This window comes from Pholcus phalangioides, unplaced genomic scaffold, assembly GCF_987345545.1.
Source record: "Pholcus phalangioides strain wild (caught in Gottingen) unplaced genomic scaffold, Ppha-v1.0 ptg000003l_1, whole genome shotgun sequence".
Classification (NCBI taxonomy): domain Eukaryota; kingdom Metazoa; phylum Arthropoda; class Arachnida; order Araneae; family Pholcidae; genus Pholcus; species Pholcus phalangioides.
Window position 1 is genome coordinate 20598901 of NW_028301596.1, and position 27596 is coordinate 20626496.

Below are 27596 nucleotides of genomic sequence, written 5' to 3' on the forward strand. Positions count from 1 at the left end.
AAGATGGGAAGCTGTTTCCCATGATCAATTACCACAATTCCTTCAGAATTCGTACAGTATCTTCTTACCAAAGAGATTTGGTGACCCAGCGTAGTCACTATATAGTTAGCTGTCTGCTGGCCATGACCTTCTGTCGCACTGCCTCTCTCGCATCTCATCCCTTCTTATTTATTTACTAGGCCAGTCTATATCCTGTCAGGTGTGACGGTGACGACCTACAGTTTTTTTTTCTCTTCTAGGAATTGTTTTCCCCCCTTCTTAACCATGTGCGTATAAACGTAATAGACACTCGTGTCTATTCGTTTCCCTAATTAGCTTACTACAGTCTGAGTTGCGTGTGAAATGAGCGGAGGAGAAATGCTCCCAGAGGTTGCCTCACGCATTTGTGATATACGGTCTCTTCGTTGTGTGTCCAGTTTACGGTATTCATAATGAGGTTGAAGTTCTGCTCGGCACCGAATGAATTCTTGTAGTCGGGGAAAATCGAGCAATTTGTGGAAGCTGTTGCTTGAAAAGTGGGCAGTGGAGCAATGTGTCTACACTCGGCGCACGCGTCGAGCTGCCCAAGGTGAACGAGTTTTTTTGACCGTCAAACCCTTTCATTTCCCTATCCTTGTCTAAGTAGCGTTTTTGCAGAAAGGGTCATTTCTTTTCTTTCTTTTCAGATTAATGCTCCACGTAATGAATGCTCAAATGAAGCTATAAACATTACATTTATTACAATGTAAGTACAAGTTGTAATAATATGTATCTGTTGTTTCGCGTCTTGAACCTATCATTGTTTTCGCAATGGAGCAATAAAAGTTAGATGCCGAAGGATTCTTTCTTAATATTTCGGGCCTCACATTGAGGTAACGCAATGTCTTTTCCAGTTTACGGAGGTTAAAAAAAAACTTTGATGTTTCATATTTGCGATTTACATTAAAATAAATTATTTCCCCTTATTAAATCGTATTCAACACTTTCTATCAAATAGCAGAGATGTCAGTGCTTCCGATTTACCCGTAAGCCTTCCGATTGTTTTGCCTCATCAAAATCTTCCAGTCCGAAACAAGGTTCTTCAGATTTTTCGTATCTTTATAGTAGGGCTGGTTCGATTAATCGGGTCGGTTAATCGACTCGATCAATTCTATTGAAATTTGTAATAAAAGTTTGTGAATTAACTCGGATTTTTTTTTTTGAAAAAACCGATTAGATGTCATAAAAATCATGTTCTATACAGAACATTTTGGATAAGTGACCATGTTCAAAAATATTTGAATCAATATTTTGATCAAATTAAATTCAACGAAAACTGATGCACACTTTCAAATTGAATTTGATGGGAGTGTGAAACTTGTATATCAAAGGAGTTTTAAAAAAGACTACCAAAATTTATTGTCTCCACTATGAACAGTAGTTTTTCGTATTCTTGGAAGCATCAGCTCATCTCCTCACAAGTACTGTTCGAGAGGAGTTTCTAGAAAAACAAGCAAAAAAGTATAATCGAAAATAGCTTCCATGTCAGCGAATAATAACCAAAAATGAACCGATTGGTTTTTTTTTAAATGACAAGATCCAAATGAAGAAATCACATGTTTAGGCAATTATGTTCAGCATATCGAATTGCTTGAAGCGGGCAGCCTTAATTTCTTAACCTATTCCTATATTTGTTCACATCTATCGAATACGTGAGTGAAATATATTTTTATAGCGTTATATTAATATTATTTGGTCACAAAAATATTCTATTAGTCGGTCAAACATGTTTCACCAGTTAAAAATTTTAATCAATTCCCAACCCTACTTTATAGGGTTGGGAAGTTATCCTCAAATTGTGCTACCGCAGAAATTAAAAATCTCTAAAGAAAACCCTCAGCCCTAGCAATCTCATAGTGACCATGTTTTCTCGATGCAATTACGGGAAATTGTCAATTTTCGCCAATTTTTATTAAAATCTCCAAAAAAATTGCCAATGGCGGAAAATGAAGTGCTACTTCAAATCATTGGATTAAATAAATTCCACGAAAAAACAAGCATTTAACGTGACAAATATATGAGATGAATATTCATAGTCATAATAATCAACTTGATTTCAGTTTTTCTTTAGGAAATTCGAATGGGCTTCATTAGAAATACGGGAAGGAATGGGATAATTTTTATACTATAAAAAAGGTCAGAAGAATCAATTATACAGGGTGATGCGGGAATGTCACAGAAAAATGGGTCATGGTCACCCCAAAATCCCAGATTTTTCCCTTTTATTTGTAGGACATTTCATTCGCAGCAAAATGTTTTCGTCACGTGACAAACTATAGATAGTTCCAGTTTTATTAATTGGCAACTATGAAATAAGGATTCCTTTTGAAAGATCAGACGTGAACGTGAAGTAGCAACTGTTAATTTCATGGTTTTTCATGGTCATTGTTAATATAATCTGGCTAATAACAATCCATCATAATGCGATGGCACGTTCTTACACAAGAAGCTAAAAAATAAGGAATAATACGTTTTGATATTTTCCTAACCTGTCATTGTTATGCTTCCCTGTTTTCAGAGGCCGCACACGCATTTTGTGCAATTTTAGTTCTTATTTTCAATAATTTCTTTTTTGCTCCAAGAATAGCTTTGCGTATGCAATGAGTGAGAGGTTGGTATGTTAGAAAAGCAAAATGGTCGTCTTCGGCGTTTTTTGTTTACAGTGTCAGCAGATGCGTTTGCACAGTAGTGATGAGTACAGGGGAAACAGCTTTCCAGGGGCGTTTTCTTCCTCTGGAACGTGAGCAAGCAGCCCGAATTAACGAGACTTTAGCATCCGCGATGACATTTTCCTTTTGTCGTAAAAACGATAATGATTTCTGGTTTTGGTAGCGTGACTTCGTGTTTCTTGAATGATGTCACTGTGTTGTCAGGCTCTCCTTATGAGATAGCCTAGTATCATCTTGTATGATGCCGGTTAACTTTATTGCATCATCGATCTATTTGAGACTGTTCAGAAATTGAATTGGAGTACATAAAATTTCTACTTCTGACAAATTCCATGCGCACCCGTAATTTTCGCATGCTGAATACAGATTATAGCTAGGGTGGTCAGGTCATACAACTGAGAAACCGGGACATCTTGAAAAATCTTTCCCAGAGAGCATTAGAGTGACGAATCCACGGCAATGGCACCTACTATAAACAATATTTAACCTATGGGGGGGGGGGGGTGTTTTTTTTGTCCAGTTCAGTGTCGAATTGCAAACTTGCAATTCAATAGACATATTATTGCAATTACTTTGCATAGGCATAAAGTTATTGAAGATATTGTGGGTGAGGAGGGGCTATATGAGGGTTCACAACCGAAGCAGACTAAATTAATTTTTTGCAAAAAATGTGATATTTAGCTCAAGAGGTGCAGCAACGTCTGTTCACTGCCATAGTGAGCTAAGTTCGTAGTTCACCTAATTTCTCTGGGGTGACGTTTGTTTTCACAGCTAGTGAAGTAATACATAAAACCTTCACAGCCCTATTGAACCAAGTGCATTCTTGATTATAATTTTGATTGCCTCGTTTCTATTTTTCACTATATTAATCATTTTCAAGTCAAAATGAGTTGTAATTTTGAGTCTTCTAAAGAGGAATATGCTCCTGATTCATCATTTGAATCATCAGATGATAATACCGTCAACGGTAGGTACCTAATATTGCTGCTTAGCTGGGGACATGTTTATAGATGTTTGAATAAGGATTGCATCACATTACATCAGCTACTTCAGTCTCTAGAGGCAGACATTCTCCTGCCGCTATGGAAACAAAATTGGCAGTATAGACTAATGTCTATATTGCCAGTTTTGTCACAGTCATTTGCAGCCTATAAAAGTCACTATTCCGGTTAAGATAATCCGAATAGAAAGTACATTCACCCTGATCTTTCGATTTGGAAGATGTATGCATTTATGTAGTGAAATGTGCGGCAAAGAATAAGATCTCCGTAAAAGAGAAATTCTATTACAAAATCTTCAGCACAAAATTTAATCCACACTTTAAACCAACAAGTAAAAATACATGTAAATTATGCGATGACATAACCATGAAGCGTTTAACAGAAAATGATGAAATCAGTAGAAAAAGTCTTAAAACTAAACGATAGCTCCACTTGCGGAAAGCTCAGTAGGCTAGAGAGAAAATGAAAACGAATAAGGGTAAAGAGGATAAAGCCACAAATGAGGCATTTACTGCTGTACATTCGACTTGCAAAGAGCTCTTCCTTTTCCTAAGCTTTCAATATCCATAGCTTATTACAAACGCAATCTATATGTTTATAACTTTGGGGTATATTCCTTCAATGATAATGTTGGATACATGTATGTTTGGGATGAAATGGAAGGGGGAAGAGGTTCTGAAGACATTTCTAGCATTGTTGTGAGACACCTGAGAGAAAAAGCCTCTAAATATAAAGAACTTGTTCTATATTCCGATGCATGTGGTGGCCAAAACCGGAACATCAGAATGTCCTTACACTGTTGAAACTAGTCAGTAGACAAGATTCATCGAAAGACTGGTTACTTGTGGAGATGAAGATTACAAGGAAGAAAATTCATCACTGCCCCCACGGGGACACGAACCCCGGTCTCTCGCTTGCCGGACGAGTGCTCTACCATCTAAGCTATGGAAGCAGATAGAATATTTCAACCTTGGAGCGTATATATATGTTGAAAGGCACCGTACATGGACGGCGTCAACAATCATCTAATAGCTCGTGAATGACAAAGGCAACCAGATGGCCATATGCATATAGAAACGTCCTCTCCACTTGTCAATACAAGATTCATCGAAAGACTGGTTATTTGTGGAGATGAAGATTACAAGGAAGAAAATTCATCACTGCCCCCACGGGCAAGCGAGAGACCGGGGTTCGTGTCCCCGTGAGGGCAGTGATGAATTTTCTTCCTTGTAATCTTCATCTCCACAAATAACCAGTCTTTCGATGAATCTTGTATTGACAAGTGGAGAGGACGTTTCTATATGTAGTCAATAGACCTGCCCCAGTTTTCCGGGACATCTGGCCACCTGAGGCCAGATCATGCAGCTAAGAAACCAAGACATAATGCTAATTCGCCATTAAAAACAGGGGCATCTTGGGGGGGGGGGGCGGGATTAAAGCACTTTTTTATTACTGTTAAACTAGACATGGCCCACACTCTGTCCCATGGGGGATATAAGCTTTGTACCCCGAAGGTTGAATCACTTTATTACTAGAAATTTTAGTCATGCAGGCAAATGACTAAAATTTATAGTAATTGGGTAATTTGAAATTTCACAATAAAATAGTTCTTCGTCTACAAGCTGCTGGCGGTAAATTGGAATGATCTTTTTAAGACGTATAGGCGATAAATGTGGTAGCCTTGTTGCACGTAAAAAAAGGGAAGAAAGGGTGAAGAAAAAGAAAAAGGGTGGGGAAGAACAGAACAATTGGACGCAATATTGCGTTCCTGATCGTAAAGGTGTTAAATATATGAAAATAACTCGAATTGATCAAATCTGACATCACAAAAGAAAAAACCGGGTCAGACAGGCTTTTCAAGAAATATTTTCCTGATTTATTAGCAAAATATCGGGACGTCTGTCCACCCTACGATATTCCGACCTCACAAAATGATCCTTCAAAAATGTCTATTCACTACGTTTAAGGAAATACCATTTGTTTTAATTGTACGTAAACTAAGGAAACTTAGTCTCTGATGTAGTAAATAAAAGGTAAATTACGCATAAAAAGGGGGAAAAAATTACGTCACTAGATAATACAGTAATTCTTTAAATTATTTCTATGAAAAATATTCTCATACAAGGAAAAATGTAAGGAAAGATTCGATTAGTTCATTTTCTTTTAGACCTTTTTTGTGGGAGGAAAGAACCTTGAAATTTATTTTTTGACCATTACAGGGAAAACAAATTCGAAACCGTACTCGTGCAATGACTGGTAACATTGAAAGAGAAAAAAAAAAAGCCATTAAGTATCTATTACGTTCCCTTGTGAAAGATCAATCCTGTGTGCAGTACAGAGTTCACCTGTAACGAATAAAGTTAATCGTTAATAGTAATATATTTTGAGAAATCGTAGGTTAACCGTTTTTCTCAATGGACGGCCATTTTGACCGCAAAATTATTTTTCATACATATCATTTCATCCGTTAATGGTTGTTTTATGATTATTTAATTTGTTCGTAGTCATCATCAATCGAAGGATATTTTCTCTGTAATGCCAGAACGTTTGACTGTAAACTTACTTTTTGTGTGTGACCGTCAGTTTTTTACGATGCTAAAGTTAGGAAACGTGTTTTGTTTTATTTCTAAATTGTAATGTTTCCTGTTTTTATGACTTTTCCGCGTGGCTCTGGTGTTCTGCCCTACACTTGCGGACGATTTATTTTGTGTGAGTACGTTATGTAGGAGTTGAAGATTTGATTAAGAAAAACCAAGTTTTAACCAAAAAGATAAGGCTTTGGAAGGGTTAATAACCGAATAAAATTCTGCAGCGATGACACTTGCGAGACGAAGATGGCCTGTAGATGTGGGTCTGGTATTGGTTTATCTTTAATGCAGCATTTTATGAGATGGGTGTTACGTGACAAAAACGCGCCATAATTTCTTATTAGAAACTCTTCATCGAGCTTTACAGATTTTCCATGTGTGGATAATTGGCAATTTTTCTCTAGTTGGCGTTGGTACTTTTTTTTAAAATATCGATATGTTACGTATTTTTCTCGTTCCCAATAGTGAAATTATGCCTACTTTGACAAAGTAAGAAAAACTTTTATTTTACATATTTCTCAGAATTTCATGAAATTTCTGAACACATTTTTTATGTGAATGAAAAATTCAAGAAAATAATAGTTAAATTTTGGTATAACGATACTTTGTCGACCAAGAAATAATATCGTTGTAGAAAGATTATTTTTATATCGAGGGCAGCAGTTTAACATTCGACTATAAGCATTTCCAAAATATAATACATATGTGTGTGTGTATCGTTGTAGTGAGATTTCACTGCACGTTAACAACAGGGCGTGGCAAATCCCTGGTGCCAAGTCTCCATGGCGACTAAAAAATAGGTATTTAGTGCCTAAAATTTCCTATGTGTGGGTTGCTAAATTGGAAATTGAGGACAATACAATTTTTTTAGAATTTATATCAGCATATCTAACAACGTGGTAGGGCAGTATTTCTCAATGTGTGCGTCGTGGCGAGCTGGAGGTATTGATTTGTGTGCCTATTTATGCTTTGAGAAGTAGTTCTTTTTATACGGGAAAGTATCTATCAAAAGTATTCTGGGAGCTGGTAATGAACCATGAATTAGGCAAGGGAGCCGCTGGTAACAAAATATTGAGAACCACTGTGGTAGGGGGGGGGGGGGTCACGAGTTCCTGGATAAGTATAAAAAACATTACCCCTCATTCCCCGGTTTTCCGTGAAAATCGAGACACCAGCTTTTTGAATTCTGGTGTATTTTCCATTCTCGTCATTCCGAGAAAAGCGAGGTTCAGCAAGGATCACATGATACATACAAAAAAGACCGATATCAATTTATATCAAGTACTTAACAACTAAGCGAATAAAAATAAAATACCAGTTTATCACTGTAGCAAACATTTTGTACATGGGAATTTTATAACAATAATAAAAGTCGAGTATTTACTTACTGCTTCCAACCCAATACGAAATACAGATACCGTATTTTGCACGTTTTTCTGCATGTTCAGAAATTAAAGAAATATGCTGTCGCTTTTGTATTGCATCATAATATTTTGCAGTACTTTTTTTTTTATTTTTCATTTTGCTTATTCCAATTTGGCACACATGATCAAGAAACACAAAATTTTACGCAGTCTGTTCTAACTTATGCTTCCATTTAGCTGATATAATTTACGTAAACAAATATATACTTAGTATCTTACATTTTCAATAAATTTAAATTTGCGGTGGCAAAAAAAAGCAAACATGAAGCTGGTAGTACTGTTTGAATAGTTCATAAAACAGAAAGGGTCCTAAAATGTAGAAAACAGACAAGATTCAAATTAGCCAGTTCAATCGATTTTTAGTCCAGATATTTGAGAATTATCTGGAATCGAACTTTAATTTCCCGGCATGCTGGTCTCCCTAGATATTTCCCGGAATGCCGGATAATACGGTATTTTGGGCCTGCAATGTTGAATTTGTCAAGTCATGGTTAACAAGTTATACCTTACAAAAGTACTTTTTTGTGACATGATGAAAACTTTTCGCAAATAGTCATATCTAGACGATAATCGACATTCGGTCTCTGACTCTTGTAGATCATGATGTACCAGAACGACTGAATATCAAATGGCTAGCTTCTTATAAATAAAATGCTGGAAGTTAATATCCGACTTGCTAATAGTTCTTGGTTCGCTGTGCAAGTCCATTAGTTAGCTTATAATATATATCCTTTCTTCTTACCTTCAAACGGGCTCAATAGTTAGAAAATAAAGTTGTTCTTTTTGGCAAAGTGCCAGTCGAATGTCACGACTTCGCAATTTGACTAAGAAATAGTCACGCACGTGTTGTGTGAATGTGTGTGTGAGTACCTTGCATGTATTTCCATTGCACAACGTTGAAGAACTTCGTAAAGTGGTGCTAGTAACAATTACGGTGTGCTAAACTATCGCAAGTCATTTAGAGTGAATGGATGGAGGTTAGAGGAACTCCTGAGAAAATTGCTTTGGAAGAGAACTCTTCGTGTACTTATCAGCTATTTAAAAGCCATGGATAAGCTTGATTAATTTTCCCTTTGCTTTAATTTATGATAGGAGATGCATTTAGTGGGGAACGTAAAATGTAAATTATCCTCTCTTGTTAAATATGCTTATAGGTCAGTCTCGAGACTGGCCGAAAATGTTTTAAGTAATAATTACTATTATGGTTATTAAAAAAAAAATATATATATAACGTTCTAGGTTATCGTCTCTCGCTTTATTGTAACATTTTCTGACACCAGTTTGGGTTAGGGGCGTTTTCCCTACGTTAAGATTTTATAGATCAGTGATTCATTGACGCGAGTAAAGACAGTACGGTGAATACCCGGGGATAAAAAAAAACAGAAAATGCACATATTTTCTGTATTTGCTGGTGGCCAGTGCCGTCTAGACCGGGTGGTTGTTGATCCCCACGGGTCGTCATGGGCCATTTTAACCATATCCAAACTTAATTTGCAAGGACTTCCGAGAAGAGTCAAACGAATAATACTTGCAGTCAACGGTTTTTGAAAAGCCATGGGTCACGAGTCCTGTTCGCCGATACGCGTCTAGATGCGTGATTCATGCATCAAAATGTTATTGTACTCCTCCCAATTTCGTTGAGGAGAGAAAATACTCCTTCAGATTTTAGGTAATTTTTTAATAGTCATTTTTCACTGATAAAATACCCCGTTTACCCCCCCCCCCCCATTTTGCAAAAAATACCCCTTAAAATTTTAGAGGAGTGAAATTACTCTTGAAAATTATATTTTTGCTAAGCATTTTTGTTACAGCGAATGCTTCTTGATTTTGCAACTGTCTTAGAAGCACAGTTTTTGTATCCTTAAAATATTGGCGATGCATAGCCGTGGTTCTCATGCGGTCCTGGAATTTTTTTTTTTGGGGAGGGGGGGGGGGACACGGGTGAAAATTAATTAGTAAAAGGGAACCATGGCAGAAGGTTAAAGGGGACCATGGCAGAAGGTTAAAGGGGACCATGGCAGAAGGTTAAAGGGGGCCGCAGAGAGCTATGAAGAAAAATTCAGATATGAAGAAATGAAGCTTTTAAGTGAAATACAATGGAAAAAATTGAGTGATTTCAGAATCCAATAAAACTGTGTATAAAACAAGGGCCCATCTTTAGCACATAGTCCGTCTAGGCATTCCTCAGAGCACCTCATGTCAATAGGAAGCCTACACAATGACTTCCGGAATTTATTTCCGCGAGTAAGTATGTAAGCTTTTTGTTTTCCAGCTAAGTACGGGGCCACAAAACATCGATTTGCGTCGGGGCTTATGATTTTGAGACAGCCCTATTCGGGCGTAGAACCCCTTCTCCAAGACGGAAGCTCATTGTACTCTAGCCAAGGGGCACAGAGATAACTCTTATTTATAAATTTTTTGCTCCCTATAAATATGTACAAAGGGTTTCTCTCCTGAATGGGGGGGGGGGGGGAAGGAATCCTTTGAGACTTTTTCACCCATAAAAAGAAAATGACCCAAAGGGGGCCCATGAGTGGAAAAGGGGGTTGAGAAACACTGATGCATTGAAAATTCGTAATAGCTAGATACTCGTTGTATCGAACTTTTTTTGCGTTTAATTTGTCCCATGTCTTTTTCAAGCTATTTTCGAATGTGGACGCTACTTGTATCGTGATTGCTATTACTGTATTTTTTTTCTTTTATTTTAGACCAGGGTCTTCCAACCTTTCTCGAGTCGCGAGCACTGCCAATGCTTATCATCAAATAAAGAGCAGCACTTACGACAAGGGTGCTCAACCTTTAGGAGAGTGCGAACCACTTCATCGGTTTGAAAACGTGTAGCGGGTCACTTAAGTGATCTGTAAATGTTCTGCGAGATGTTAAAGTGATCTGGAATTGTGTCGTGGGCCGCTTGAGTGATCTTTAAGTATGCTGCAGGTCCCTTGCTTAAGTGAGCAGGGGATATGCCGCGGGCCACATAAGTGATGTGTAAATGTGCCGCTTGGTTCATTTCCACAATAGTAGGGTTTGATGCCGCGGGAAACATCATATTACTTCGTGAGCCATGAGTTGAGCTTGTATGCTTTACGCAACATTTACATATATATGCTTAAAATCTGTGGCAGCACTGAAAAATCAGACACAACACTAGCTACGCATTCAGAGTGTTAGGTGCAGACACTTACACTTCCGGCACAACTCACTAGGTAGTAAATTGCCCATGGCGATAGACCTGAGTTGTGTTCGGTATGAAAGAAAGCTTGAAATATGCATTTTAATCGCAGTTTTTGAATACAATTTTTACAGAGTATTTAATTGAAGAGTTGATCAAGTGCTCGCGAGCTCGAAGTCGGGCATGAACATTGCATACTTGCACGGAAAGCCGTATATAGCGTGTTTTTTCTTGGAAATTCACCCCCAGAAATCCCAAATCTAGCCCAAGAAAAAAAAAAACAAAAAAACCGGGGGGTGTGCCTGGTTGGAAGGAGGGAGTGTATCCTTCTAGTTCTTGGAATGGATGTAGCTTGATCAGGTATGATAGTTTTTCGCCCCGATACGATTCTTCGAAGATAAAGTTATCGATAAGATCAATCATCTTTTGCCTTGGGGCGGAAGAAGGAATCGGCGTCTTTGGTATGCGTTGTGGCTGTATTATCTTTGTATGCATCACCTTGCCTGAAGTAGTGTCTTTTAGGAAAAAAACACAAATAAACAATTACTGGATCAATCAAAATTTCTCATCTAAATGGAGCAGTTCAATCCTTGCAATTCACTAGATCACGGTTTTTAACTTATGGGTCGTAACGCAGGAGCTTCTGAGATGGGTCGTTCAAATTCAGGGTTTCTTTAATTATTACTACTTAACCGTACATGCATCTCGTACACGTTCCTCTGCGGAATTTCTCACGAACAGGTGCATGCCAGAAAAGTGTCGTATGTGCTATATGTGTAGTCCTAACGTATTTATGTTATAAGCTGTTTTTGTTTCGTATTATCGCTTGTGCTGCCACTAGTCTTCTATATTTTGAAGTGAAGATGGTAAATGATTAACTTTGCATGCTATGTAAGTATCCTATTGAAGGTGTGCTTGCTCTCTGCGGACAGACCAGGGATTCTCGAACTATGGGTCATGACCCAAACTTATTCGCAGGGGTTTCCTAGATGAGTCGCATGAATCCACTTACAGTCCTGTTCACCTATTGTCTCACTGATTTCGAAGAACCAACAATTCTCTGGGTCGCAAAGCTGATCTTGTTGATTTTGAGTCGTGGCTGAAAAGGTCAAGAGCCCCCTGCACTAGATGGATCGAACTGCTCTTATTAATGTCATTTTTAAATTTCATAATAAAAGTTATTTCTTGAGTTACGTATCTACTGTATGTATACAACAAGTCCATGAACTAAGAGCAGCTCCAAAAAGTGAGTCAAAAACTATAATCGAACACGGCTTATGATTTTTCTTCAGGTTCGATTTTGTTTCGAAAGAGAGTAGGGTGGTCTTGCAATTCGTCATTCGGTGACGGACTGCTCATACAATGAAGTTACTGGTTTTATGGAAAATTGACCCCCCGTGGATGAAATCTCAGTACGTAAACGCTTCACTCCTGTCTGGGCCAAGTGAGTTGGTGAATGAGTGATCGAGTGAATAGATTTATGAACGAGTGACAGTGAGTGAGTTATATGAGTCAGTGACCTTATAAGTGACTAGGTGAGTTACCGACTGAGTGAGTGTCCGCATGAAAGACTCACAAGCTCACTCACTCGATCACTCACTCATTTCATACGATCGCTCACTCACTCATGCGATAAATCACTCAAGTCATTTGGTCCCTCATACCATCATTGATACGGCCACTCGGTCACTCATACTGTCACCTATGCGTTTATTCATCTACTTGCTTTTCCCCGTCCAGTACGAAATATCAGGCGCCAAATGTCGGGGACGAAATGTTGGAAGCGAATTTTCCGGATCCCGAAATTACTCGGTAGCCTTATATAAAAAATATTGTTTCGCAATACGGGTGTTAGTTTAGTGACTGATTTGTGAATGGGCAACTGTATAGTGAACACATCTAGAATTGGAATTAGGTACTGTAATGAAAAAGGATCAGTTATAAAGAGTGATTTTGGCGCCCTATCTAGTCCAGGGCACCAGACCCGCCTGCTCCCTTCTAGTTGCGACCCTAAACACCATGGCCGTAACTAGGATTTTTGCCGCCTCCAACAACTTTAAAATTAGATAATTTTATAACACGGTGTTCTTTATCCCCACCTAAATTTACCGCCTCCTAAATTTTGCCACCCGGGGCAGTTGCCCTTTCCCCCCCCCCCCCCCAGTTCAGACCTTGCTTAGCACATCTATCCAAGATAAAATGAACGAATGAACATTATTTTTACACCGCGAAGGGCTAAATACCCGTTCGTTTCCTAATTAATTCAAGTAACTCACACTTTGTTACTTGTAAGAAGATAGTACTATTTGTTTTATCTTTCAGGTGTTTGCACACGTGCTATGCCGGTATCTGGGAACCTTCCATACATTCTACCGTATAACAGCCTTTGTATGAGAAGAAATCGTACAGATCTTCCTTCTGATGGAAGAAATCTGAAAACGGGAGGAACCTGTTTTGTTTCTTATGTGATCGTAAAAAGAGGACCGACTCTCTTTGCGCTCTTTTTTAAGATAGTCTCTGAGAATTCTCACGTTTACTCGCGTTTCCCAGAATTTATCGTCGATTCATCTTCACCATCTGCGACGGCATGGAAGGTGCCGTTTGCAATGCGGAAATAAGACAAATTCCCTTTCTGATTTCTGTCCCTCCTTTTCAACAAGGCGAAAAGCGAATCCATGTAAAAATTGTGAGCATTGAAAGCAGTAGTAAGTGGGATTATGTACTGGGGAATAATATGATGGGTTGGAGTAGAACGTTATTTTGTTTTAAACTGAGCATGGGCGGAGATATGTGCCCCCATTTGTATTTATCCTTTGAGCCTAATTTTTCAAAACTCCGTACAAAATTCAATACAGACAATACAGTCCCAAACATTACATTAATTTTTTTTCCCAATCTTTGTGTTGATTTGTTTGCTTATTTCAAAAATAAAAACTATGCAAAAAAAAAATAGACCATTTAATTTAATATATACCTTTTAAGGAAAGTTTTCGGAATCTGTAATGGGTGAAACAGATTGGGGGAGCCTGGAGGGGTCGGGGGTACACGAAAAGAAACCTAGCCAGCTGGGGTACGCAGACTGAAAAAAGTTGGGAATCGCTGATCTATGTGGAAAAGCTTGCATACGCATGACTTATATTAGCGAATTTGGCTATCTCAATGGACTGAAATTTGCATAATTTAATTTTTGTGCGAATTAACGTTACGGTGATGCGGTGACGCACACGTTGAGAACCCCTGCCAGAGGCTGAGTTATAGTTGTGCCACCTTTGGGCTACACAAATTTTGACTGGCTTTCACTGACTTGTTTTCTCGCTCTCTAGGTCACTCTTTTGGTCTTTTCTATGGTCATACACTCTTTAGATCGTTTACTGATCTGGTCGTACTCTAACTCACTCTTTTGATTACTCACATGCTTCTATACTGTTTTGGTTGCTCACATACTTGTACACACTCTAGGCCACTCTTCGTCACTCACATGCTTGCACATTTTTTTGGTCGTTTTTTTAGTCGTTCACTAACTTCGATCTTTATGCTTGCTTGTCACAACTCCTATGCTTGCTAAGTCACATTTTTGGGCATGCACATGCTTGCACTGTTTTGGTCATGCACATGCTTGCACTGTTTTGGTCACTTACTGACCTTGTCCCTCGATCTCTATTTCACTCTTTTGGTCACTCCTACGCATAATCTCTCTCTTAGTCACACTTTTGGTCGCTCACTTGCTTGCACACTGTTTTGGTTACTCACTCACCTTGTCCCTTGAATTTTACGCAGAGGCGGATTTATGGTTTTACTGGCTGTGAGAGAGAACGCTAAGACCCCCCCCCCTCCCCTGTAAATACGCTTCTGACCACTGCCATAGTTTGAAAAGAATGTACGTTCGAAATTCGGTCGAGTGATTTTTTTTTTAGCTATCGAGTCCCAAACTTCTCCCATAATTATTGCCACCCTGTGTATCTGCTTTTTTCCCCACTTTCTGCATATTATGATTGTCTCGGATCGCGTTGAGGTGACATTTTATTGTTTTTTGTCTTCTCACTGATTTCACGAAAAGGTACGGGAACCCGTGATATTAAGTATTAAAAAAACTTCTCCTTTAGCTTTTGTTACTATACGTTATCTTTTGTATGCCCGCTAGTCTATTGTGTGGCCGTTTCGGAGACTGATAAGAGACCCACAGGAGTTTGATGTATGGTTATCTGTTTGCTCGGTAAATTCTTAGCGAAGTAATGGGCTGCCTTACTGCTTCCATTTTTTAGAATGATAAAAGAAAATCGTAGGGGGGGGGGGGGAATAGACATTATTGTTTCATCACAATCGCCTTATTTTCGTCGCCTTTCCGCCTGGGAAACACGTAATCAGGTTTTTTTTCCTTCCTTCAATTTCTTTGGTTCTCATAGAAATCAGTTTGGTTCGTTTTTGATAGCTTTGATTTGGTATCTCAACTTATTTTATGTGTGTCATCAAGTAAAAAAAATTGGATATTCATGATCTCGCACTGCCCCCTTGTTTCGACCAGCCTTCTCAAACCACAGGTACGCGGAACATTTCTCAAAATTCACATAGCCTCCACACATAAGCGGAAACAGGCTCTCCGAACGTGGGGTAGGGTGGATTTTGCTCCTCCACCCTTCCGCCTATGCTAATAATACAAATTTTTTTGGGAACAGGGGTGGCATTCGCCCCCCCCCCCCACCTGTATTCGCCTATGCCTCTACATAATTTTAGATTTAATAAATATTGTATCGCCTCTTTCTTTGTATACATGTATATATATATTTGTTTTTTTATTTTTAAATTTCTTTTGCCGGTCCCTTGAACTATTTTAACTATTTCTCTTATTTATTTTTTGTCGGTCTGCAAATTCTTTTATTCATTTTTTACCGGTCCATTAACTATTTCTCCTTTTATTTATTTATTTTTTTTTTTTTTGCAGGACCAAATTATTTATCTCTATTATTTATTTTTGTCGGTCCGCAAATTATCTTTGCCAAATCCACCGGTCCACAGATGTAATGAGGTTGAAGAACGCTAGTATAGACGGTTTCCAGTGGTTATCGACCCTGTTCCTAACTGACAACTGATAAGTTACTATATAACAATAACAGCCGGTTTTTACCCTAAATTTGGACATTTGTGCCCACCGTAAAAATTACACATGCGCTCACCTATACACATACAAGTTATGAAATTTTATTAAGAATTCTTTTTTTGCTTTATACGTTCTCAAGAAATCGATCTCCGAAAATTTCCCTTATATGAGTAAGATTAGTGTTGTAAGCCAACGTTTTCAACAATTTTGACTTAAGTTTAGAAGTGCGAAACTGTTGAAAGAAAAAATGAACCAACTTTCAGCTTCAATAGCTTGCCACTAGATTACGAAATCACAAAATTGTTTACGTGGGAACCTGTGACAATTATTCGAATAAACCCTTTTCTTCAAAATGAAGATTTACCGACTTAACATCACTGCGACTTGGACATTGTGCCCACTATAAAATCATACATGCGCCCACTAAAGGTTACAAGACTGTTTCGTCTCTCCTAATAAAAACACACATCTGCATCTTTACCTTTTTTTTTATTTCGAACAATTTTTTTCGCTCATAGAGCAGAACGATTTTCATTCAGTTCGGCTGGTAACTGACTCATCAAACCGAGAATGAAGCACTTACAGTCCCTTCAGTCGGGAATCCTTGCTTATTTATTATCAAATTCGTTACGGAATTCATAAGGTTTCTCCTTTGAGTTTTTCCTTTTCAGTTGGAGTTTTTCCACAACTTTTTAAGGTTTCTTCGCATGAAATTATTTTAGGTTATCGAACTTTGGTGAAAGCTGGTGGCGATACTGTATTTTTCTGTGTTTGAACCATTTTTCAACGAAGTAACTCCCGTGTTAGAGATTTTTTGTGAATGAAAATTTTAAATATTAAACTTTGTTTTGTCCATCGATATTGCTTGGTGATATTTTCCCCATTTATCTATTCTATCCCGGCACGTCCACGATCTCACGATCAATGAGCTTATATCGCAAAAGCGACAGAGCCTGGACGTGCTCGGTTCTATACTATACTATCTATTCTATCTATCCCGATTTTTAGGGTTCATGCAAAAACATCAGTCTTGACTCTTCGGTTCTATTATGTCTCCCTGGTTATTTCCTCCTGGAAATGCTTATCTTTTAGTTGGTCGATACAGATGATTTCACAAATAAAACTTTGGAGTGATGCTTATTGCTTTTATGGCTGCTTTTCTTCACTAGGTTTACAGGCAAATGAGTGGAACTTCCCGCCCCTTTTCGGTAGTGCTAATTTTCTTCTCTGTGTGAGAGGTACGTGAGCTGCATTTTTCGTATTTGTCTTTGACTTTCTACGAGAGATAATGGCGACAGAAGTGTTGTCGTCTAAGCGGAAGACATTTTTCGTTTCTGATTGGGAGACGGTTTATTATCATTATTTATTATTCATACGTCTGCGTCGTAGTTCCGATCGGTAGGCGTTTGTAAAGAAAGGAGCCAGAAAGATACATCGCTCACCCACCCGCAGGGAAACGCGTGCGTTTGCTAGATCTAAGTTTTTCCGGTTATTGTTTCAAAATGTGCGTGTGCATATCGGGTCCTGATTTTGTTATCTAATTGTCACTGTAGAATGGAGCAACCGCATACCTTTTTACTGAGTGATGTAATATCAGTGTCGGCCAACTTTATTCTTTCCTTAATGAAATATATATCGCTATGGAAATGGTATTGAAAAATAGTGAACTACTTGTATTTTAAGTTATTAACGGCTTTACAGCTGTTTAAAGTCTTAAAAACTAACTGAAATTGGACCTAGCAATCTCTTTGATAGTCACGCAAGTCCGGAAATATTCGGCTATGTCCTTCCAATAAAGTTGGGATTTTAGGGCTTCAATAATATGGTGTTGAGAAGATGTGTGTACTCGGCAGCTTCTCCGTCAGATACGGTGTTTGTCAAACTTTCTGAACCAAAGGACCAGTAAAATGTCCGATACAATTCGACGGACTACTTGCGCCCCGTATTACGGGACATTTCTGTATTTTTAGTTCATAATTTCTTTTTATACATTTGTCCGGTTTTTCAATTTAAATTTATAATGTTCACTAAAATCGTTACTAAACAGCGTTTTATAACATGATAATTTTGGGTATAAATACAAATGTTCATCTCACATTGTCAAGTTAAACTCGTTTTCCTCAATTTTTCAGCAATTTTAACTGCAACTGGGGATTTTACTGTCTTATGGTAACGTTTTTAAACACAACTGGTGACGTCCCGTATTTTACAGTAATAGGGTCGTTTGAATGTTTTTTCCCGTCAAATTTTTGTTTACTGTGATTTGTAACAACCTTTCATTTCCCCACGCTTCACTCCCTTTTTGCCTTAATTAGCAAACTTTTCTTAAATTGCATTTTTGGGCTACAAATTAGCGATGCCCCGTATTTAGGATCGCAGTTTCCCGCATTTTCCTTGATGAGGTATAATGAACCCAAGTATGAAGGTATAGTTTTTATTTGTGAATCCATATGGATATTAATATAATATCAATTACAACAATTGAATAATTTTCCATCCAGTTGCAATTGAATTATGAAGTTGCCTGCTGACCACCGTCGTGGACCACCTCTGTTCCGCTGACCATAGGTTGAGAAACGCTGAATTAGATTATTAGCGACCCAAGTACCGTGGGTCGCAAAGCTGATGTTGTTGGTAATGCAATGCAATGATCACGACTGGAAAAAGGTTAATAGATTTATACTTATATAGGTGAAGTTTAGTTTTGAAAAAATCCTGACATCAATACTGATAGCAAGTATCTCGATACCTGGAAAATTGTCAACTTATGTAAGTCCAAAAGCACAGGGCTTACTAACGTTGCCATTCTTTCATTTATTCAATCGCCCATAAGGTACTGTATTTCTATTCTTGATGTCTAATCAAATCAGGGGTTTGCAGCGCATGGCTCGAGCCCGCGAACTATTTGGTAACGTGTGTAGTATAGCTAAGTGGCCCCAAGCCTCAAAAAAATGTCAAATGTGTCTTAAAAATGCCGAGGAGAGCTGCCAAGGAGCCACTCAATTCGCTGTTTTCAAGAACGCGCTGTGTGCAGCCTACTTCTTCGTGACTTTTGCGTGTGCTGATGGAGTGTTATTTGCTATGTAAAAATGGTGTCGTTATCGCTTTGCATATACATCTATGTATATATTTTTCGTAGAAACTGAAGAGGATATTGCCCAGACGATTTGCTCAGGGCGGTTCCTGTCGCGAGCAACGAGTCTTGTTTCGCTAGAAAAAAAGGGGGATAAATCACTTGCATCCATCCACTACTTCGTGCATAATCATATGCCATCATCAGAAATGGCCGCACGTGCACGTGAAGTTCGAGGATAGCAGAAAATGCAACGCATACATTAAAATCAGAATAAAAATGAAAAAGAGGAAATAAAACAACCAAAGAAAGAATTTATATTTCTTTTATTTCTATTTTTTTACGTATGTGCGTTATGTTTCGGATATGCTCTGCCGAACACAAAAAATTCTTTTCCTACTACAGCTTGAAAAGGCTGCTTCTTGAGGAAATAGATGAGAAAGAAGAGAGAGAAATGGGGAAAAAAGGGGATCAGACACTCGTCATATGCATGTAATTTCTGCGCACTAAATAAGAATAGGTTGCAGAATCTTCAGGTTGGAAGAATATAAATTTGGAAAAGAATATGATTTGGGTAAACAACCGTGAATATATACGATATGGTGGAGAGCTCGCGACTGGGTTTTCAGTCTTCAATTCGATTAATATGTCGTCGATCTCTTGGCGGGGGGAGAGAGCGCATTAGGTCTTATTAATTGAGGAAGACTATGAAAACAAAAGCTTTTGCGACTTTAAGAATGCCTCACACAATAATAGTTCTACTTTGAGTAGCATATCAGTCTCCATGCAACAAATGCTATAGACTTACTCTGACGAGTAAGTCTATAGCATTTGAGCAAGTAATTTTTTAACCAAATTTCTGTTTCAATCCTTCGATATTTTTTCAAATTAAGAATTGTATATGCTATATGAATTTATGTGGTGGCCGATATCTGAAGTCGGGTCACTTCACCAAATTCGGAAGTCGGCCGTAACATACACCTGAATTACATGTGACTGTCAAAGCTCTAAATCGACCACTTCGCGAATTGGCCAATTTCGTTGTAAATTGACACGGCCAATATTTGAATTTCGGGCTTTGGCCAGCCGCGAAGTGGCTAGAGATCCTTGGCTAAAGTCAGAATCAGAAAAGAAAAGGCATGATCGGGGTCATCGCCATTTGGCGTATTTTTTCGTCATAATTATGTCCACGTTAGTTATGACGACTCAATCATATCGCAGTCACAATGCGACGTTTTTTTTCTTCAAAATTTGATAGAAAATCTATGTCTATTATATTATTATATAAAGTTTTTTTTTCTCACAAATTTCACCTTTTTTCCCCTCTCATCACATGGAGCTAATCCAATATAGCTACTACAATTGCCATGTATCACTTGTTAGAGATGTGAAAAATGGATTTGGAGAGCCCACCAGACCTGTTTTACATAGGCGCATCGAACATTGGCCAGGGATTTCTAGCCACTTCGCGAATTGGCCGGCCAAATACTGAATCATTTCTGTAAATCAGACTTAGGCCATAACTCTCGGCCAATTCGTGAAGTGGCCGCAGTTCAAGCTTTGGCAGTTAATGCTGCCACAGTTGCTGGAAAATTATTACATTTATGTAAAAATTTATGAAGACGTCAGTTAATTCAATGGCAGCTTGAAATTGTGTGACAGAAGATCATGTGTTCGATGGGGTAATAGGCAGAGATAGATTTGAAGGTCTGAAGGGGGGGAACGTGAATGTCTGGAGGAGGAAGCAAGATAATGATTATGTCAAAAAAATTTACACACATATTGAAATTAAAATTTATTACTCACACACACAACATATAATAAATAATACACACAAAAACAAAAAACACATACAATACAGACACAATATACAAAAACATATATATTGCCATTTATGTATTAGCCCAAAGAATTACGTAATCCGTTCAGGGCATATTGATACTATATTACAGCTGTTCTCAACCGGTGCTCCGCGGAGCCCCAAGGGCTTCGTGTGCACCTCCCAGGGGCTCCGCGGTCACTCGAGGAAAATAAAATGAATCAGTAAATTTGACATAAGTAAATAAGAGAGACCTACAAGGTTCTGCCATAAAAAAATATGTACGAAAAAGGGTTCCTTGAGTAAAACCATAGAAATTATATAGTGATATATAATTCCGCCATAGAAATTATATAATGAGAAGGGCTTCTCTAGTCAAAAAAGTTTGAGAACCGCTGCTATGGTATATATTGGAGTTGACAATAGACCAATGGTGTATATAATTCAGATATAATATTCAGTCCTTATTACATTCGTAAAGAGAGAAAAAAAAAGAAGAAATGCACACATGTATAAGTTATTATTCAATTGCGTTGATTTTGTTTATTAGTAGTTTTTTAAATTTGTGCAGTGATTTTCTGATTTTATTTCATCACTCAATCTATTTATATTCCTTAGGTGTTATGTATATGATTTGTTTTTGTATTATGGTTTTGTTTGGTTTAGGTACAGCTAATTGAATTCCGTGTGGTTTTGTTTGTCTCTCTGTTGGCTTTTAATTTCGAACCAATGGGGATTTTTCTGAATAAAAAATAATATTTTGTAAAGATAGTTTATTGATGTTAAATCTATAATCATTGTGACAGTCTTGGATTGTATTTATTTTTCCCAGAGTGTTTCTTGTATTTATATTTGAGTCATTATCACTGCCCCATACTGAAATCCATACTGGTGAAATCCAAGCGAAATAAATCGTACGGAGAAATTTAGGGGATATATAATATTTTTCAAGCAGTAAATCCTGGTATTGATGTATTTTAGTTTATTACTTACTGTCACCACTTGAGACTTCCATTTAAGGTTTTTATTGAAAACGATTCCTAGATAGTTTATTTCATATAGATATATATTGTCACCCATAAACATTTTTTATGTTGGGGGGCAATGCCTCTGTATCTCCATGGATAGGGTTCAAGTTTTGAGAATTGGGGGAAGCAGAAAAGTACTTTTAAATCTTGGTCATGCACTCGTATTACAAGTTTGAGACATTTCAGGATATTTCACATTACCTTTCTTGGAGATCCTACATGACCCAGGAAAAAACAATAGACATTTATCAATGCACATGATCTGCATGGATAAATTTTTACGGAAGTTGCTTCCAGGCATATCATGACATTAAGTTAGAGATTAGTTCTCAGACTTGCATTTGCCAGCATTTGTTAGTCTTAGCCTCAAAGATTTTTCCCCCACATGGGCATGACAACAGCTCAGCCATCCATTCCATGCAACAGGGACTCACCCAAGTCCAATTTCTATACTTTCTTTTATGTGTGTGTGTGTGCGCGCGCGCACTGCTCATATTTATACTTTTTTTTAATTGCAGTGGTACTATTTGTTTAGTTATGGTGCTCTTAAATAACAATATCATATGAATATTTTTCACAAACTGCTGAGTTTCAAAGATAGTATGATGCTTGGCTGAAAAGCCAACAATCATCCTTTTTTTCAAAGTCTGATAAAAACTTGTTCAATCTGTGACAATAATGACTGATACATTTTCAAAATGTTTGCATCTCTCTTTATATTCACACCAAGCCAACTTGTAACTCTTGCCTTATTTCATTAGCTACAGGCAGTTGATTTCAAAAACAGGTGGTCACATTAACGTGACTCGATTGTATATCTTGAAAATGAAAGATTTTGTTTCTGTAATAAATTCTTCATTTTAAAGGGTACCATATTTTTTCATTATTCCAGTTATGTGGACCATATACATCTAAGGCTTTCTTCTGCCAACTAAGATGTCTCAGAGGGAAGATGCAATCAAATTCGAGATGGGTCGCATTAAGGCTCTTCAGGAAGAGAGGCTACACATCCAAAAGAAGACCTTCACTAAATGGATGAACTCTTTTCTTCAGAAAGTAAGATTTAGAAAGTATTACATGTAATTTCTGATTTTTATTTTATGTTCTGAAATTTTACATGCAAATTAAAATCAAAAAGTAAAAAAAAATTTTGTAGGCTGTGTAATAGACATGGCAGCAAGTTTTGATGTAAATATATATATTTCTTTTGTGCCTTGAATAGTGTGGTAAGTACTGACATAATGAAATTATGTCACTACTATTGGCTTTGTTTTTGGAATAGCTAACAAAGGATACCAATGTGGTCTATTTTCATTGTGAACTGCTCAAGATATAGCAGAAAACAATTTGTTACGAATCACGGCAGCAGGCCTAGTGCCCAGACGGAGAAAAGTATTAAAACTGGAGTGAGATATCATTGGATTTGTCTTTGCAATGTGCATCCGACAATACCACTGCTTTCGACTTATGTTGCATACTTTCGAAGATATAACATAAAAAAAATTGTTATGAATCAGTGCAGCGGGTCTGGTGTCCAGGCAGGAAGATATATTAAAACCAGAGTGATATAATTGTATTTGTCTTCGCGATGTGCATCTGACTTTAAGCACATTGTCCCATAGGAACTCTGGTGCCCACAGAGATTTATTGAATATTAAAATTACATCGCCAGCTATCATTGTCAGCGAATGCAAATTTTTATTCACGGGCAGGTGCAATTAAGCACATCACCAGTGAGTTCCAGCTCATAATATAATAAAACCAAAATAAAATGTGTCAAATAATATCACTTTTACCATTGATTATAGATAATTCCCAAATGAAGTTGGTAAGTTTGATAAATAATGAAAAAATCATGCAGAAATATCACTTCAAATTCAACCGTTTCTCAGTTTGCACTATGCCTAATTTGCCATAAGAATCAAATTTAATTCAAATAAGCGTAAAGAAACTAAAAACATGAAAAAATATTAGTCTTGTAATGTTGACTTTCTTCATATGTATCGACATATGCAAACAAAAATCTGAATCTGACGTTATCGATAAACTTTATCATACTAGACTCCTCCAGACCAACCATGGCCCCCGCTGATATATCATACTAGACTGAAGTTTGAGCATAATGTCCAGTAAATTTCATTAATTTTTTCAGTTTTAATTTTATTTCAATTCAAAATATGTCGTTAGTAAGGTTCAGATTTTTATGACCTAAAGATGGAACATTGTTACTGATAGGGTAAAAAAACCAGAATTTCAAGTTTTTAACTAATCAGCAATGACATTTCATCTTTAGATCATAAAAAATCTGACCCCTAGCCATGAGATTCTATGAATACAATAAAAGTTAATCTTACGTTAATGAACTACAAATTCATTAACAATTTATCATATTTATCAATATGAACTAGGGATAGAACATAATCACTGGTAAATGTGATAAATTCACAAAATTTATCAAACTTAGCAGAATGGTTGGTGATTATGTGATATCACACATAACACATAATAATAATATGTATGATGTATAATATAACTTATATACATCAATATTTTATACATGTATAATTGTATATATATACATAATGAAATCTTGATATAATAACAAAAAAAAAACTATTTTTTAAATTCTATCATTTAGGCAAGAATGGAAGTGGAAGATTTATTCACAGACCTTGCAGATGGGAAAAAATTATTAAAGCTATTAGAAATAATATCGGGAGAGAAACTAGGAAAGCCTAACCATGGCAAAATGAGAGTCCATAAAATAGAGAATGTCAATAAAAGTTTGGCATTTTTACACACAAAGGCAAGTAATATGTTTTTCTGTTTTCTCTCTGAACAATCTGAAGCAAGAATTATAGACCAACAATTCATGCTTCAGATTGTATCTAGGTCTCTCCTTACAATTACAACTAATTGTAATTAGATGTAAATTATGTACACTTCTCATATTTCAAAATCAGATAATTCAAATGTTCTTCTATAGGAATTTTCTTTAAAATGCTTTCCAATATTTTTTAAATGAACAAATGAAGTGGTATATGAATATTGGTCATCATTAAAAATATTCTGAATATGTGTTTTATTCATGTTTACAGATGTCCACCATTGTTCCCTTATGGCTAGATTGTCTAAAACTTGTTGGAATTAAATATTTATAATCATATTACAGTGGCACCTTTAACTTAAATCTCCTTGACTTGTGTCGGCCATTCTAAAAGGAATTTTTTCCAATTAGACACATTTTAAACAGAGCTTGAATGCTTTGTATATCGGGTTCTTAGAGAAAAACATTTCCCTCAGAGTCTCATAAAAAAAGACAAATGGATTGGAAATAAAAAAGAAAACACACAAATTTACCTCTGGCTTCTCCTGAGCAAGGAAGGGCATTACTATTGGGAAAAGTTTACCCCTACTTGCATCTTTTTTTGATTTGCGTTATCAGTCTTAGAACAAATTACCAATTTAAGTCTGGGTGTGACTGTACTATTGAGAAAGACAGGGTGTGTTTTTGCACATTAATCACAGCTTTTAATTCATTATTCATTCTTTATCAAATTTTGTGTATTTAGGTACGCCTGGAAAGTATTGGTGCTGAAGATATTGTTGATGGCAATCCAAGGTTGATTCTTGGTCTTATATGGACTATAATTCTTAGGTTTCAAATTCAGGAAATTGAGATTGACGTTGTAAGTATTATTCTTTCGTTATAGTTGTTAGTTGTTTCTGTAATTTAAGTGAATTACAAACTCAATAACAGGAAATTTTTTGTGTGTTTTACAGAATGAAGATGATGAAAGCAGTGAAAAAAAATCTGCGAAAGATGCACTTCTATTGTGGTGCCAACGAAAAACCTCAGGGTATCTTTTATTTTCCTTTATATTTTGTAAAATCCTTTCGAAATATTTTTTTCCCACCTTCACCATCGAAGAATTTTTTTATGTAAAATAAATTATTTTAATGTATTTTGTAGGTATCCTGGTGTCAATATTCAAGACTTCCACGTTAGTTGGCGCAATGGTCTAGGTTTTAATGCTTTAATTCATTCTCATCGACCAGATTTAGTTAATTTTCCATCTCTCAGGAACAACACACACATCCAGAATCTCAACTGTGCTTTCGACGTTGCACAGAAAGAGCTTGGTATACCACGACTTTTGGATGCAGAAGGTATTGTAAAGATAGTTTTTAATTTAGTTTCCTTAATAAATTTGCTTGGATTTTGATGCTCCATAATTTACTGTAATGAACTTTTTTCATGCAGTACTAATCTTAATTTTTTTGCACTATTTTAAGTGTTGATATTTCCAGTGTACTTTGATTTGAGATCATGTAGTTTGATATTTTTTTTATAAGAACTCCTATTATTATTATTTGTTGATAAATATGGTAACTGAGACATAAACCGCAAAAAAACTGGTCCAATATTTATCTTAGTTGAAATATTATAATGCTGTATAACTTTATTCATGTAATTTATTAATTTCTATTTTTCTAAGGGGCCGTTCAAGTATTGCGTCATCATCGATGGGGGGGGGGAAGGTTTCCAATTTGCTGACTTTTGATGACAAGGGGGGGGGGGGTTTGAATAATGCTTACGTCATCAACCACCCTTTATGAAAATGTGAGTTAGGATTCAGAGGGGCAGAGCTGATGACAAAATTTTGCTGATAACGGGGGGAGGGCGTCAGCATTTTGCTGACAAGGGTGGGGGGAGGTGAGTCAAAAATGGCTAAGAATTTGCTACGTAATACTTGAACGGCCCTAAGAGGAAAATGATCCCATCAGATGTTTAAGTTTAAATGTTTGATGCAATGCAATTCTTATAGTTTTTGACTTAGCAAGAAGATACAAGAATAACAACTAATGCAAGAGTTCAATCCCATTCATTCATTAATGCTTTAATACATTCCATGGTACGCAGTCAGGGTTACATTTTTGCCAATCATCATTGCACTAAATCGTGACAAAATATTTCATTTGGCAAATAAATAAAAGATGGAATTCATCAAATAATGCATATGTATTTGTCAATAGCACCAAACATATTGTCAACTTGACTATCCTTTTTCCTCCCCATTTGCCTATAATTTTGTTTTATTGTCTAAATGATTAGGCGAATTACGAAGCCAGTTTGTGTGTGTATATAGTAATGCAGTTCAAAAATTCCATTCAATTGACTCTCAATGTTTTTCTTTTTTCAGATGTTGATACCAACAAACCTGATGAGAAATCTGTAATAACATATGTAGCTTCTTATTATCACACATTTGCTCGAATGAAAAGTGAAATGAAAGGTGGCAAAAGAATAGCTAATGTAAGTTCATAGACTCTATTGAAACATCTTCATTATACTGCTGGTTTTGAACAGATAATTAAATACACTAAGTTGAGTTTATCAAAATGTTTTTTTTAATTTAGCAAATTGTAATTTTTTTAAACATACATAATAGTTTATAACACATTAACAGTAGAATCCTTTACTCACACATATGAATATGACATCTTGCTGTTTTTATAGATTGTTGGTCAAATGATGGATGCTGATCGCCAGAAGCAAAATTATGAAAATCTCACAAACAACCTGCTTGAGTGGATCAAGGCCAAAGTCACAGAGTTAGATAGCAGGAACTTTCCGAACTCCTTGGAAGGGATACAGAAACTTTTACTCAAGTTCAAAGAGTATCGAACAATAGAGAAACCACCAAA

The 27596-nt window shown here is 36.8% G+C and overlaps 1 protein-coding gene across 4 annotated transcripts in view; it reads left to right on the forward strand.

The window, feature by feature from the left end:
- kst (spectrin beta chain, non-erythrocytic 5 kst) overlaps positions 1-27596 on the forward strand; it is a 153996-nt gene that overhangs the window by 54023 nt on the left and 72377 nt on the right. For all 4 annotated transcript variants that reach the window (XM_089245872.1, XM_089245887.1, XM_089245895.1 and 1 more), the window contains exons 2-8: positions 22780-22943; positions 24526-24693; positions 25460-25576; positions 25671-25747; positions 25861-26057; positions 27092-27204; positions 27409-27596. In XM_089245872.1, the coding sequence (XP_089101998.1) occupies positions 22824-22943; positions 24526-24693; positions 25460-25576; positions 25671-25747; positions 25861-26057; positions 27092-27204; positions 27409-27596 (980 nt within the window). In that variant the 5' untranslated portion in view covers positions 22780-22823. The remainder of the gene's footprint in view (positions 1-22779; positions 22944-24525; positions 24694-25459; positions 25577-25670; positions 25748-25860; positions 26058-27091; positions 27205-27408) is intronic.